Source organism: Ascaphus truei, chromosome 3 (genome assembly GCF_040206685.1).
Source record: "Ascaphus truei isolate aAscTru1 chromosome 3, aAscTru1.hap1, whole genome shotgun sequence".
Taxonomy (NCBI): Eukaryota; Metazoa; Chordata; class Amphibia; order Anura; family Ascaphidae; genus Ascaphus; species Ascaphus truei.
In genome coordinates, this window is record NC_134485.1 from 325183231 (window position 1) to 325198776 (window position 15546).

The window sequence follows — 15546 nt, forward strand, 5'->3', positions numbered from 1 at the left end:
TGGGGGCACCACGCAGAGATTCCTGAACCAGGAGCACCGGTGTTTGTATAAACCTTTGAATTTATTTTGGGATGTGCAGCATTATCCTCAAACTCTGTGGTATCACTACACAGGCACCGAAGGCTTTTTGTGTGCAGTACTTATGGTGGCTGCTAGTGTACCATGGTATTCTGCTTGTGAACATACAGCATGTAAATAATATAGAAATACATTCAAACTCGAATGTGTAGGACATTACTATAAAGCAGCCCATTTAGCCCCTTTCCCTAATTGATGGGTTGGTACCAGGAAGGACCCTTATTCAATGGTGTTTTGGTTGAGGCTCCTGTAAACACAGCCTCATGTTGTCCTTGGTACGTTAGTGTGACGGATTTTTTCTTGACAGCAGGTCACACTCCGGCCTTGGCTTGTGCGCCGAACAAGGACGTAGCGGACTGCTTGGCACTTATCCTCTCCACCATGAAGCCTTTCCAACCAAAAGACGCCATCCTCCCCTTCAGCTTCAACCTCCTGAAGAACTGCGGCATCGCTGCCAAGACCGCCCTCCCCAACGGCGGCAGCTGCCCCTATACCAAGGATCGGCACGGCTCCATTGCCATGGACGGCTGCTACTCTGAGTAGCATCTGCCACCCAGCGGGTGACCCAAAACCTTATTTTAATTTATTTAGGATAATTTTTAGGGCACTTTAAAGGAGAACAAGACATGCGAGGCTCTGAGCTGCTACTGGTCTTCCCTCTCTCAAATCTGCCCTCGTCTGCACTGAAGCTTCTGTAGCATTGTCCCCTCCTTGTACCAAGGGAGGATCAGATGAGGTGGAATTGTGTTTACTGGAGATGGCATGCCCCCATCCTCTGCTGTTGTGTTCAGCCAGCTGCCTGCTGGATGTTTCAACAATATTTTTTTTGGGGGGGTGAGGGGGGGAAGTAAGTGGGCGGCATCGTTATCTATCTCTGGGAGGTACACCCTGTGCAATGCTGTCTGTATGTCTTTGCTGCTGTAAGCCATTACACAGTAGGGTCACCAGGCCTTTATAATGCATATATATATATGAGGCAGCTTTAAAATTATGTTCTGGGTGGCAGGACTGAATAGCAAGCAGCACCTTATCCTTCAATTCAAACCCGAGACAGGCAGCGCCCTTCTCTCTCCCCCCCACCCCTTGCAACTTATTTCCGACACTTGCCCTACAGTCCTCCTGCAAATGAGGACCCAACTCGGGCACTAAAACATAAAGCTTACTCTTACTCTTCCTTTTATGCAATAGAGGGGCTGCAGCTAGCCAATCAAAGGGTCCCTGAGCAACATTCCCATCACGCACTGCTGCAAAATACCCCTGCCAGCTAGGCACTTTAGTGATTCTGTGTGTTCTAGTGCTTTATTCCTTCCGGCCTTCCATCATTCATTTCACTGCTAGATGGTACCCACCACGTCATCAGTATTTTAATTATTTATATTAACCCATTTAATTGTGAAAGGGTCTGTAACATTGGCATTGCAGTCCTGCTCTAGCATTGAAGGGGTTAAACATTTCTCCTCCTCCCATCTCTCTGGGATTCAAACTACTGCAACCTCTTCCTTTTTAAAGTATAATTTGCACTTGAATTCTTCAGCCTCATTTCATGTCTTAGGTGTGCACGAGTATTTGTATGTATGTTTCAGTGCATGGGCTGCAGAAGTTTAGTTGCCTTGAGTATGTGTTTATAACAGAATGTAAGAACAGTGTTTGTTTTTTTGTTTGTTTTTCCCCTGTGGGTTATTTTTCCGTTTTAATCATGAAGACTTTTTATTAATTCATAAAGCAAATAGGAGACAGCTTCGTCCAAACCTGAAAATTGCTGTACAATGCACAAAGGCAATAATTGGAGAGTAACTTCAGTTTTACAGGTCTCTGTGACTGTTACTAAGGCATTTGGAGACTGAGCGTTTGACCTCCAGTATTTTTTTTTCTTTTTCTCCACTACCTGTGTTAGTTAAAACAACTTCCTCTCCCACCCCACCCCACATTAATCAATTAATCAGCCCTGTTCTTGATTTTTGGTACATAGCTTCACGTGATTTACCTCCCCCCTTTTTTTTTTTTATCTGAAATAATCCTAACTTTTTTTTTTTTTTACTATTATTATTGCAACTTGTAATTCAATTGCCAAAAATAAATTAAACCAGTAAAAAGGGATCAAGAAGAAAGTTTAATGGTGCTTTAAAAAAAAAAAAAAAAGGGGAGAAAAAAACAACTTTTTATATATATTTTTCAATAGGATTTTCCCCCGTCTCTCCCACAACTTCAATGTTACATTCTGTGATTTTATGATTTATTGCTGTAGGGGTTGTGGAGACTTGAGAAACTGCTACTATGATTTTCTGAACAGTTTCACATCAATTATGAAGTAATGGTTAGAAACGGTAGACGGATACTTCGGCCTTGCCTTTCGTCTTAAATGACTGAATAGCACTAATGCCTTAGAGCAGCAGCTGCTGAAAGGTATCAATCAATTCTCAATAGTTGCTAACCCGTTTCTAGAAGAGCTTGCAAATTAGACTGCTAAAACAGCCGTGTTACAAGGAAAAATGGTATGTAACATTTCATAGGGCATTTTCTTTAAAAACTAGTTTTATTGGTAATTCAAATTTAAATGTATTAAAAAAAGGCGCTTTTGTTTTTTTTTTTGTTTTTTAATGGTCCGATTTTTATGGTACATTCACAAGAGGCATGATTATCACGGCAGCACTGCGTTTTAAGATAAATTATTCAGACGTGTGCTCAGAAATGACCATCAGCCACGAGCTGAAATATACGAAACTTGTATAAGAAAATTAAAAAGACAGGTTTGATCTTGGTGCCCTTGTTCAGCATGGCATCTTTCCAAGGTCGCGACCCCGTGGAGTGATCATATGGTCATAATTCCCATGCTGATCACCGCTCCACGAGAGCAGTAAACTATATCTCCCCTAGAAAACTAGCAATGGTCTCATAAAAGCGACTGCAGTGGCAGCACTGTGATGCTCTGAGATTGTCAAACCGTTTTTAAAGTAGCAGTCCCATGTAACTGGGCATAAAGAAGGGGAACACTTTGTTTTTTCTCCCTCATCATTGTTCGGAATGCTAAAATAAGCATTTCACTCGCGCGTCACCACATTTGATTTTTATGGGAAGATGGCCACTGTCTTCGAGTCTAAGGCCTCGTTCAGGGTGCCGGCTTCGGAAGGGGAGGGCGTGCTTACGTGCGGGCGGACGTTCGATACAAATTGTTTCAACTGAATAGCAGTTGTCAGGGTAGCAGCTGCCCCGTCGCCGAAGTACGGAGTTGACGCTGGCTACAGTTTCAATAAACAACTCAAGTTGTTTTTTGAAGCTGCAGCAGCGTCACTGGGACCTCGGCAGCCAATGAGATCATTCTTGAGAATGATTTCAACACAGCAACTTGGATCCCTAAGCTGCTGTCTGTCACCCCGTCTCCTGAAAGCTAGAATAGGTCTGCTGGGGATGATGTGCCCAGCAGACTGACGCGCAAACGGGCGCCCTCCACCTCCTGTCGGACACCCTGAACTCAGCCTTATTCTGGAAGCTGATACCTCGAAATTGTCACATCCTAACTGATTGCATCAAAAAGGCTACATTAACAAAAATGTAAATTCATGGAAAAAATAAGTGCCTGAATGCTGCACCTTTACAGCACAGTGAGTACTGCTTTACCTCCCCATACAAGGTCCCGGCTCAATATGCTGTAAAGCGGCTTTCCACTTGCTCAAAGGGTAAAATATAATGTAGCTTGAATCTTCCCTTGCAAGGGGAAGCCTGTTTTTACAGCATTGAATAGAAGCTAGTGCATCATTAACTGTGCTTTCTGCCACTTCACACCATGGTGAGGGGGTACATTTATTCACCTAAACATTTCAATAGAAAGTCGTATTTGACATTTTGCAGGTTTACTTGTGGCATTAGGAGGCAGGCTTACTCCTTGATGTCAACACACACACGCACACTCTTTAGGAGCCACAAGTCCTGGCAGCAAGGAGGTTAAAGTCAATATATTCTAACATGACATGCTCACCCTTTTCACTTTTTGAGGGTGGGAATTGTAGTTGCTGCTTTTGCAAAGTGTGTTTACATTTGTGCCTTCAGGGTTGTAATGTTTTCCTGAACGGGCTGGTGCGGGATCTATTTTGTTCTTCTGCCAGCACAGCATGGTCATGCAGCATTCTGGGGTGTTGTAATGCTGGAACACACACACACACCAGAAAAAAAATTTTTTGATGGCAAACAAATATAAGGACGCAACAGTTTGGTTTTCGTAGGCTGCTGATTGCTGCATTTAAAAAAAAAATGATGATTCTGTCAGTTTACCAGAAATGTTATACATTGAAGAAGAAAAAAAACATGGCCTTCTGCCAAGTGTTTGCCATGATGAGGTTAAGTGCTGTACTGCTGGAGAACACTGCAATGCAAGTCTCTGGCAGTGAAGACCTTAGTCATAGTACCAGTCATGTTTCCACAAGTCACTAGTGCCTCAACCACATGAGCAAGGACAGATGTGTGCATCCCATAGGCAGATGTTACATTGTGTTTTTTTTGTTTTTTTTTATTGTATTAGATTTGCACTACTTATGACTAACTTGGGCTTTGTTTGTGCATTGTCCCGCTGTCTCTAAAGGCAAATAGGAAATCGATTGCTGAAAGTCTTTTAACGCCTCTGCTACGTTAAGGGGGGGTTAACAAGATTACAGAAAACGGAAAGCCTTTCCCTCAAACAGAATTTGAGATTAAGTTGTGTATAGACCTCATGTCTGCCACACGGATTCTCATTTATATTGACTGTTTGCAAGAGCATGTATATATGCATGCACAAAAATATTGTTGAAAAAAAAGAGAGAAAAAAAAAAAACATTAACACTGAAAAATTTTCCCTCCTATTTGTTTAATGCAAAAGTATTATTATTTTTTTTTTTAAGTCAACACAAATTACCTCAGTTTGCTGTTGGTATTAAAACTTGAATGACTTGCCCTACTCGGTTTTCTGTGTCAGAGTTCTGGGGGTGGGGAAATCAACCAGGCCAGTCCACATTTATTATATTGTTTTACATGTAGTGATCTGCACTTTTTTTTTTTTTTTTAATTATTCTTCCTTGCATATTTTTTTCTTGTGTGCCTTCTCAAAATGTAGCATAAACTGTACATTTATTTGTCGTCTTTTTGCAGAGGGGGAAAGAGTGGAAACTTTGTGCGTGTGTGAGGGGAATGAGTTGTCGATCATTTGACACTTTTCTCATGCTTGAGGCCATGCATGAAAGGTGGCTCCAGTAATAAAGGACATAATGCTTTACCATCTTACATTTCAAGCCTTCGCCTCTGCTAAAATGTGTGGGTCCAAAGATATTGTATGGTAGTGCTAAGGGCTAAGTTAGTTTAGATGTGGGCAGGGTTTTGTGTCACTAGTTTCTCCTACATTTGACCAATCCTGATTTTTCTTTGTATTGCTATTCTGTTATTCAGATGTAGTTTTTGCTGGCGTTCCTGCTGCCCTGCAGTGGGAGCAATGTCATGGTCATGCTTGGCACAAGATGCTGGGCGCTGAGATGTGGTGGTGTAAAAGTGTGCGGACCCACTTGCCCCCTTCAGAGACCACCATCCATCAGAGCATTCTACCCAGTCGCTCCTTTACCATCCATTGCATGAGGGGAAGCCCCACTGGTGCTTAATCCCGTGTCATTTCGCAATTGTTTTCATTGTCACCTTGCATCACTGCGCAGCGCAAGGGTTTTGAATGCAGTGTATTATTGTGTATGTTTTACTTTGCACAAATGAGCTTTGCGTTGGTGGTTTTTTTTTTTTTTTTTGCATGATGAGAAAATGAGACAATCAAAGTTCTGTGACAAGGGCTTTTTAGCAGCTTCTCTTCTCTGGCTGTGCTAATCCCTCTTCTGTCCTTTCTCTGGTTGGGGGTCATATTGCAGCAGTCAGCAGGGCTTCACTCCCTTCCAATACCCCCTTTCACCTATTCAGCGGCTCTGTCCTGTCTTGTTCTCCTTTAACGTGTAATCTGTACAATGGCAGCACAGCTTGACAATTCTAAAGTAATAATTTGTAAGTGTTTATTTTTTGGGGGTGCCGGGCCTGGGTCGAGCAGAGGAGATGCATTATTTTGCTATCAGATGTCTGGTTCCCCCGAGTGCGTTGTTTACAGGGCTGTCCTGAAACTTCCATTCCTACTCCCCCCTTTCATCTTAAACTGTGCAGCTATTCTCCATGGGTACTATTTATTCTTGGGAATGGAACTGATACATTTATTTTTTTCCCCCTCTACCTTTATTTAGATTTTTGCTTTTCACGCAGCAACTTGTTATGCCAAAGTACCGCCACATTTAAAAAAAAAATTAAAAAAAAATTCCCCACCCCCATTTTATTTTTTATTTTTTAATCCTGACCTGCAAACCCACCTCTTCAGTTAATTGGATGCTTGTCATCCTTTCTTTCCACTTTAATGGGTCTTCCCTTCCCCTCCCCAAGTTCTCCAACTTGTTATTTGTTTTTTGTTTTGTTTTTTGTTTTTCCCTTCAGTCTCCTACAATGGAAGTTTCTTTCAGCTCCTAATGCAAAGCACTTCATTAATAAGCACTTTTTTCATAACTCTGGTCACTGCTGCTGGTGTCGGAGGCTCATTGCTTTTGCGATGCAGCACAGGTCCAAGCAGCAGTAAGGAGTTAAGGCACAGAAGGGTCCGACTTCCCTTAGAAACACGAGGCAAAGGCAGATTAATCTTGCTGTGCTCACTCCTGAGTGCAGGACACGAGACCTAGCGGGGAAAAGGTTACGTTCTCAAACAAATGGTTAAGGGACTTGAGGGAAAGGGGGGTTAAACAGCACAAATGCATTTCACATACAGGTTTACTTGCACTGCCACTGTATAAAAGAAGGAGCTACCCCCACTTGGATAGCTAACGTGAGCCATACTGCTGAATGTATCTCCTGATATGAGAAACCAAGATATTAAAGTAAACTTACATATGGTTACACAATGGTTGGTTGCCATTGACTTTGGGAGAGGGGCTTTCAGGACTGGCTTTTTTTTTTTTTCTACCTTCTGTTGGATTGCAGCAGCTTTGTGTTTTCACCTTTTGCACACCCCACTGGCAATTGTCCTCTATCCCTTGCCACACAGACACACTTTCAGATGCTCTGGGGGCAAACTATTATGGGTACAGATATGCATAGGGGAGTATACCTGATGCTTTGGTTTCATGTATTATGATCTTTTTAAGGCCTTGGCTGCCAGAGTTGTCTACAAACCTTTGCAATACAGTTTACGCTCCTCTAGAAGCCAAGGGTTTAATACTTATGATTAGAGTTCAGAGAAACCCGGGTGACAATGTGTGTTTTTTTTTTTTTTTTTTTTAATATATATATAAACGGTATTGCAATAATACTGGACCAAAGTAGAAACCAAACAATGGCATTCTAGAAAGGGCAAGGCTCCAGTTTCAATGTAACACTGACTGGTTTCCGACTTGCATCCAGACAAAGTACGGAGCCTTTGTCGCTTTCAGCGTTCACTTGGACAGTGTTTGCACAAGTGCTTGTGCTGACTTGGTGAATTTTAGCCGTTATAACTATTTTGAGCCTCTAAAGCCATTGAACCACTAATGGCCAAAAATATTGGCTTATAACTGAACTGTTCTAAATATATAATTTCTCTGTTGCTAGTAGTTTCGAGGAGGTGGGTGTCCATCTAACTGCAGTGACATTATTTCCAAATTAAATCTAAAAAAAAAAAATTACAAAAAAAAAAGCGCTACACGAAAGATGAAGACTGGGGTGTTGGGCCTCTCCAATGCTGCACCGGGTTTGGCTATTTCCAGATCATGCCTTTTTTTTTCTTTTTTTTTACTTTGGTATATTTCAAAGCTCAGATGATCACACGATAGCTCAGCCCCAAACTGGATCATTAATGAAATAAAAATCGCTCCATCCTGTTCGGAGCAGTTCTATGATGTTGTCTGTGGGTGGAAAGGAAGGGAGCTATGAAATGATGGGATTTGTTCTGGTTAATCCACTCTACTTTGTAGCCTCAAACTTAAGCAATTCACGCACTGCACAGTAGATAAATACTTGTGAAATGAAGTTACTAGACACAGCAGACCTGAACCTGCTTAGCCTGGTTTGACAATAGGAATAAGTTGTTAGCGTGGAGTGTGAACTTTTGTAAAAATAGACCTTCTGTGTAAAAAAAATTTTTTTATTTAATTTTCCAAAGCATGTATAGAACTCGGACACCAAAAAAGGGGACTAAAAATACCCTATAGGACAACATCCTGCCCTGATGAAGGTTAATTTGAGAATGGCTATTGGGTTTATTTATATAAATATTTTTCTCTTGATCCTGAAGTGTTTTGGGCTTTTCCATTCTCATCGCTGAAGGATTATTAGTCGTATTGTGACATTGCACAGACATTTCTCTTATTTTGTTATGTATAAACGATTCAAATGTCTCACTTTGTTCTGTATGACGGGAGTAGTCGGTACACACAAATGAGGTGATTGATTAAGGTTCATTACGGGTTAATTTACTGCTCCGGTGTTAACAATCATTAGTCAATGGAAGTTGGCACCTGTTCGGGTGTTAACCATTAACAGATCTTCCTGAATCGCCCCATGAGGAAGATAGGAAATCATTCCCATCTTCCATACCTCTCCTTCCCCCACCAAGAACAACCAGTACAGTTTGCCTTTGCACAGAAACCAAAGCAAAACACAGAGCTGTTCTAAGATGTGTAGAATGAATGTGTCCCTTCCTGAAAATCTTCCTCCTTTTATAGCTTTTGTTGCTGGAGGGGCCATGAACAGATGTCTCACATTAGAAAGGTATACAGCTGAAACACCATTATCTGTGGTCTATTCTTTCTTGGCCTACGGTCGCTGGAAAAATCAAATTGAGAGGACTTCCAGCTATCGCGACCAAGCCGTCGCGCTTTCTACAAGCGCACGCGGCGGTGGCAATGCATTTGTTTTGATGTCGTGTCTCCGGCACTATAAGCGTAGCCTTGCACATGGTGCAATTGGCTATGGTAAAGTTAGACTCCCATGCTTGTGTTTTTTTGTTTTCTTGTATAAAGTAGCCTCAAAGGATTGCTTTAATATACTGGGAGAATCAAAAATTGGCTGTGTGGAAGAATGGTCACTGAGCACTGGACAGAGTTAAATGGAGTTTTCTTCTAGCACATTTTGACGTGTTGAACAGTAGCTCAATGTCATCTCTAGCAGTGAATGGTTTTAAACTCTTACCTCACTATCTTCACTCTCTCCCTTATGGCCACCTCAACGTTACATTTGCACATAATCTCTGGTGATGGGTCCAAAGCTTTTTGGACCTATTACATGTGGCAATAAAGGCATAATGACACTGCATTGCTAACATGTAATGCTTTCCTTTCGGTTACTGGGAATATTACCCAATGGAACCCAACTCTTAAGTCAAGTGTGAAAAGCCTTCACAGCAAGACCCAGACTCCTCCCCCCCCTCCCCCATTTCCTCTTAAGAGCTATGTGTATCTTTCATTACCCTGTCTGTAAATGCTGCACCAATCATAACCAAGTTGCAATTTAACCTCCTGGGCCCATTGCAGGGACAGGGTTAAAGCGACAGACCTCATACTCGCTAGTCAGGTAGATGACCCTGATCTAGTTATACTGCTACCCTTGACTTTCCTCTAATGTGGTCTTAACATCTGTTTTCAGTAAACTGGTTAGCTGTTTGATAGCACATGTGCAGAACATGATCAACATTAACTGGAGTTTAGGGCTTCCAACCCCTTATCGTGTATGTCGGGGGGGGGGGGGTGACCTGGACCTCCCCATGTAATTTAGACTCCCCTATTATGATGCTAATAGCTTTCTAGTTGTGTGATGACAGTGCTTCCCCATCTGTCGTGATGTTGGTATGCTTGCTTTTCTCATGAGTTTCTTCCAATACACAGGGAAATAAAGCCTTATTTATAACAGTTCTACTTCAGCTGTTGATGGTAAACTAGTGTTAAAGGGGGCGGGGGGAGGCAATTGTGTATTTCTGAGATTATATATTCTCAACCAAACTTTTATTATTTCATCCCAAGTCTGTTTTTTTTTTTGTTTTTTTTTTTACTAGTCTATGAAATTTTAGGTCAAACAGGCTGTATTAAACTGTGAAAACCATGTTTATGGTAGCGATCTTGCATGCTTGAGTGCTCTCATGTCATTGGACTTGTCCTTTAACACTGTTGCTTCTGAAGAGATTAGCAGTCATTTGCTCTTAATGCCTCTTAGGCCTCGGACACGCTTACCGCTGGCGTGCTGAGGCGCGCTGAGGCTCAGGGAAAGCGGGTGCTTTCCCTGGCCTTGCGGTTGCTTACCGCAAGCGCTCTCAGCAGCTGGCCGGGGCGGCCACGGCCTTAGTCTTTTTTTGGCTTAGATTATGAATTATCTGAGAATACCACTAGGCTCCTGAGTTTTATTGCAACGGAGCACTGCAGGGGATTGATTCCATCCAAATAATTTCCCATTGTGCCACAGGGAAACCACTCCAAAGTTGAACAGCAAATAATTAAGTTTTGTATCGAGTTACAAGGAGAGGGAGAGCTTTGCATGTTGACTGTGGCAAATCTTTGGCACAGGCACAGTTCCCATGAATTGAGGTGTATCTGATTTAGTGCTCAATTGTAGTGGAGTGGTGATGCCAACAGGAATATATGTTGGAAACCTCACATACCTTAAATAAATCCATACTTAAAGCAAATATTTCATTAAAAAAAACAAAACTGTTGCCTTCATTAAACTTGTCTTGGTTATAATCATGACTGCAAGGCGACATTTGCCAAGTTATGCACCATTTTCTTTCTGCTTTACATAGATTCACTTGAAAGTTGGAGTTCAATGATGAAGTATTGTTCTAAAAATAAAATGATACTTTTACATGCATATCTGGTTTATAACCCCCGTGGCATTTCTGTTGCTTTTATTGGCTCTAACCTTGATAAATGATGGGTGATTGTTTTTAAACCTTTCAATAACCACAATGGCTGCAATTAACTACAGGCCTTCATGGCAGCAAAGAGTTGATGAAATTAGCTGTAGAAAGACTTTATCCTGAGGTTCATATAAAATTCTTAGTGTATATATAAAACTTATTTTCTTTCACCGGTAATTTACATGGCAATATGGGATATGGCAAAAGAACTCATAACAGTTGCATACTCTTATGGAGGAACAGGTCTAACAGTTCATTATACTGTACAACAAAATGGTATGCCCTTCAAATTTGAGTCTTGTTTCAAGGTCAACCTGCATGTTGCCATTAATTAAGAGGAAGGTAACAGCCAAATTGGAAAGTGTTCATGGCCCCAAAAATGTATTTCCCGACTCGAGGATTGGTGGAACCCTAGAGCAGAATAAAATGGGATTTGTACTTGCTTTTTATGATCAGCGAATACATTGCCCCGAGTAGCAAAATGTAAGTAGAGGTGTGAATATCCTCACATTTTGCGATGTGAAATTTCTTGTGTTTTTTTTTTTTTTTTTTTAGTTTTGCAGATTGTTGCAAAAAATAAAAACCCTTGTAAAAAAAAAAAAAAAAACATTTGAGCAATCCTTTGACAACTTTGTACATCTTGCCAGGAGGTAGCAACATAGAAAGGGCCAAGTGATCTTGCATATTGTGGAGAGAAAAAAAAAAATTATATATATATATATATATATATATTAAATGCTTTGAATTTTATTGTTTTTGCAAAAAGGTTTTCACCTGGTTCTTGAACTTTAGTGAACATTTTTCAGTGTCCAGCATACTAGAACAAAATAAACAGAACAAGACCATTCATTTAGCTACTTTGCCTTAGATTTGCACTAACCCTTCCTCACTTTTTTTTTTTTCGATCTCCCTTCTATCCTGTAAATTAGTGGACCCTAATCCTATCTTTAAATGCAATATTTTAGAACACTTCATCAGTTAAAAGCATAGATCCGGTCTCTTGTCCTCTTAGCATTTCGACGTACTACTACGTGTTCGTATTTTTGTATCTAGAATTTCCCCATATTCCAGAATGACTTGGCTTTAGTGTGCAGTGTTCTGTTACATAACTTTGTATGATGTGCAAAATCCAATACTTCCTTCCCAAACACTTCAGGTTTTTTTATGTGCATCCTAAAGAACATTCTATAAATGGTACCAGAAAAAAATCGGTGAAGTAGAAGGGCTTGTAAATGTAATCTGATTTTTAATTTGCGTATTTGTTCTACACTTTCCAAAGTATTGCACAAAGCAACTTTGTGTTTGGATTTGGCACCTGAACTGGAAGGTAACATTTTGGTTTTGCTAATCTGACAAACTTTTTAGCTTTTTTTAAAAAAAAATTATTATGGAAGACATGATCCAAGAGCAGTTAGGTGCCTGTTTCTCAGTGATTAATAGGAGCCATCAGACTTGTCCCTTTGCCTCCACGTTACCTAAAGCTTGGGGTAAATGGTTTTAACAAAAAGGGAAGGGGGGAGGGGGAAATCCATCTCCTAACAGTCAGGGAAAAGTGGGCATTTTTAAATGATTCATAGCTTAGATGGGATCCTATAGAAATCCCCAAATATAACGTTACTTTCCGAATGAGGCAAAGAGGGACAGATTGTATAGGACCACATACAGAAAAATACATCTTTGTTATTGCATAATCCTCTTGGGACCTCTAACATATTATTTTTGTGTAGAATAGTTTTAGGGGCATTAATGGTTGTGAACATTAAACATGTCCATGGTGCTGCTATATGAAACTGTTATAGGTGAACTTTTTCCTCCCTCTCCTCCTCCCCACACCCAGCCCCCTTGCCAAAGCTGCAGGATGGTTATTGCACTTTTTTTTTTTTTAAGGCACATTTGGATTATTCCAAATAGGAGTCTCATTGAAAGCCAAGTTTTGATGGGATTTTCTCCCCGTTTACTTTATAATATATATACCATTCCCATGCGTGTCTCGGTAGCATGTACCCCTCTCCCAGCAAAAGTTGCTCTGCTGGGGAAGGTGTTTTTTTTATTTTTTAAATCCCATTTATTTGACTGAAGTTTAATGTTTTAATCTGAATTGGGAAGTGACCTCACAGCATATTGACCTATGCGCCCTGCTCGGCCGGGCGATATGTGACCGGCTAGGTGCGCGCTCTTCTGGGGGTTTGGCCACAGAGCTGGTTTACCCTCATTGGGCGAACCGCTCACTTAATAAGCTTGCGAGCGGCAAATTCAAATTTGCTTGCTCTGCAAGCATCTAAGCGCCGCGCTTGCTCATGCTGGCCACACACATTGCCGCAATGTGTTTCATCGCGGCCAGCGTGAGCCTGCCTGGCGCCACCCTGGACGAAGTTTAAGACTGCTCTGGGCTCCATTTTAGCCTTCCGGATAATTAATGTGGTATGCCATTTCCATTGTGGGGAGAGTCAGATTTCAAAAAATCAAAACGTGTGGGAACGTGCAAGATGGATTAAAAAAAAAAATGGATATATATTTTTATCTTTTAATCTCTGGTATTGTTTCTCACTCCCTACATGCAAAACAGAAACCTGTTTAAAACTTTTTTTTTTAAATGCAATTGTCTGAATTAGAACTCACATTTACAAGTTGACTCTACCAAATAATGAAAATACAAAGTATCTCAAGATTTCCTGATTTTGGAGTTGGAACCAGGATACTTGCAGAATTACCCCTGTTTCTTCCACACTGCTGCGTGACTTTTTTTAAATTCAGTTAGTGTACATTAGTATTAAAAGCCATTACTGACTTGAGGGAATCAAGCCTCACCCAGAATTCACACATTTACAATAATACAAACGTAGAGATGTTGCCAGACACCTTTTTGCCTTTTAACTCCCACAAACAGGAATAACCTGGACAGAGGGGAAGCAAATAGCTTATTACTTTTAGTATATAGGATTTTCCCTGAATGATTAAAGCCTTTACTGGCAGAGGAAACAGAAACACAACTCCACTGACAGGAAAGGGTTTTAGATACATACAGGAAATAGGCTGGACTTGTTACTGCTTCTCCTGTGATCCTATAAGTCACTTGTGTTGAGTTAGCATTGGGTAATACTACTGTGGTGGCTGTTTCCTGCCTCATAGTTATTATGGTACATCTTATGGTACATCATAGTAACCCAACTCCTGAGTGCCTGTTATAGCAACATGGTATAAAAATATCTTGGCCTCCCTTGCTGTGGTTGTGCCTTTCTACCCCACGTGCAAATGCTGTGTGTGTGTCTCTTATAATAATATTACTAGTATTTTCTGAGGGGTGTGAGAAGGAAGAGAGGGGCGTGCGTGCAAATATCCATTATTTGTTTCTTGGTTAGTTGTGGGGGGTAATAAAATGTCATTCACATAACAGGAAAAAGCGTTCAGCACTTGATCTCTTTTCTACAAATTTCCCGCAACCAAGTCCTGCTGCTCATATTGTGGCTTTGAATCAATTCTGTTATTAAAAAGCTTTAGCTTCTAATATGTGTCGGACATTTTCTTTGTCTGGGTTGTATATGCTCCAGTAAGACACACACACATGCCACCTAGCCCTGCCCTTTAAAAAAAAGAAATGGAATAAATTCCTAGTAAGCATTAATAGTGTGTGCGTGCTGTATGTGAATGACTACATTCCTGAACCCCTTAACCAGTGTCTGGATGCCCCTGCTTCACAATTTCTAAAGCAGCAATCCTGCCTGGGATTGTACCTGAGCCGCACTCCCTCAATGTCCAGGTACCCTCATTCCCACAATGTTATATATTGGAGGGGAGGTGTTCCCTACCTGTCTTCTGGGTTAGGGGGGGATTCCGATGTCTCCCATGTGAAGCTTGAGCGTCAGATCTGGAAGAAAGCAGTATAGGTTATTTTGGTGTAGATATTGGGCAGTTAAGATTTTTATTTATATTTATTTATATATTAAAATAGATCTAGATATATAAAGATATCCAGAGGCTGAGATCGAGAGAGGGTGAGAGACAGTGTGTGGGACAGACACACACAAACACACACACTGGGTGAGGAGGGTGACATACTTGCACTTGGGTAGGTGACTGACTGTGGGTGGTTGTATACACACACAGACACCCCCCCCCCGCGTCGCTGGTATGGGAGGAAGGGAAGGGAGGCATACGGCTCTCCTTGCAGGATCAAAAAGGAGGGGCTGGCTTCACAGAGTAGGCTCATATAGAGCCTGGCTGTGTGCCCAAAAAAATCCTAGGAGCACGCCAAGTCACGTCAGCCCAATCAGGTAGGAGGATTTATTATCCTTCAGCGCGAGCAGGGAACCGCCATGTTTCTAGGATCGCGCATGCGCAGAAGAGTGCAAGAGAAGCGGCCAATAGCAGGGAAGCTCCGTGAGGGACTACAACCCCCAGAAGCCACTGGGAGGTATACCACATGTCGCGCAACAGCCAATAGGGCTGCGGCTTCCCCTGCAGGGGTATATTGATACTTTTTGCGCGCTAGGAGCACGGCAGTCGGAGCTGGGAGAAGAGGGTAGGATGTGTGTTCAGGGTGTCTGTGACCACAG

At 41.5% G+C, this 15546-nt stretch overlaps 1 protein-coding gene across 2 annotated transcripts in view; it reads left to right on the plus strand.

Moving 5' to 3' along the window:
• Window positions 1–13573, plus strand: part of ANKRD52 (ankyrin repeat domain 52) — a 57521-nt gene extending 43948 nt beyond the window's left edge. Inside the window, exon 28 of one of the 2 annotated variants that reach the window (XM_075591304.1) lies at window positions 386–13573. In XM_075591304.1, coding sequence (XP_075447419.1) covers window positions 386–621 — 236 coding nt within the window. In that variant the 3' untranslated portion in view covers window positions 622–13573. The remainder of the gene's footprint in view (window positions 1–385) is intronic. The other variant, XM_075591305.1, reaches the window with a different exon arrangement.
• Window positions 13574–15546: the final 1973 nt, after the last annotated feature.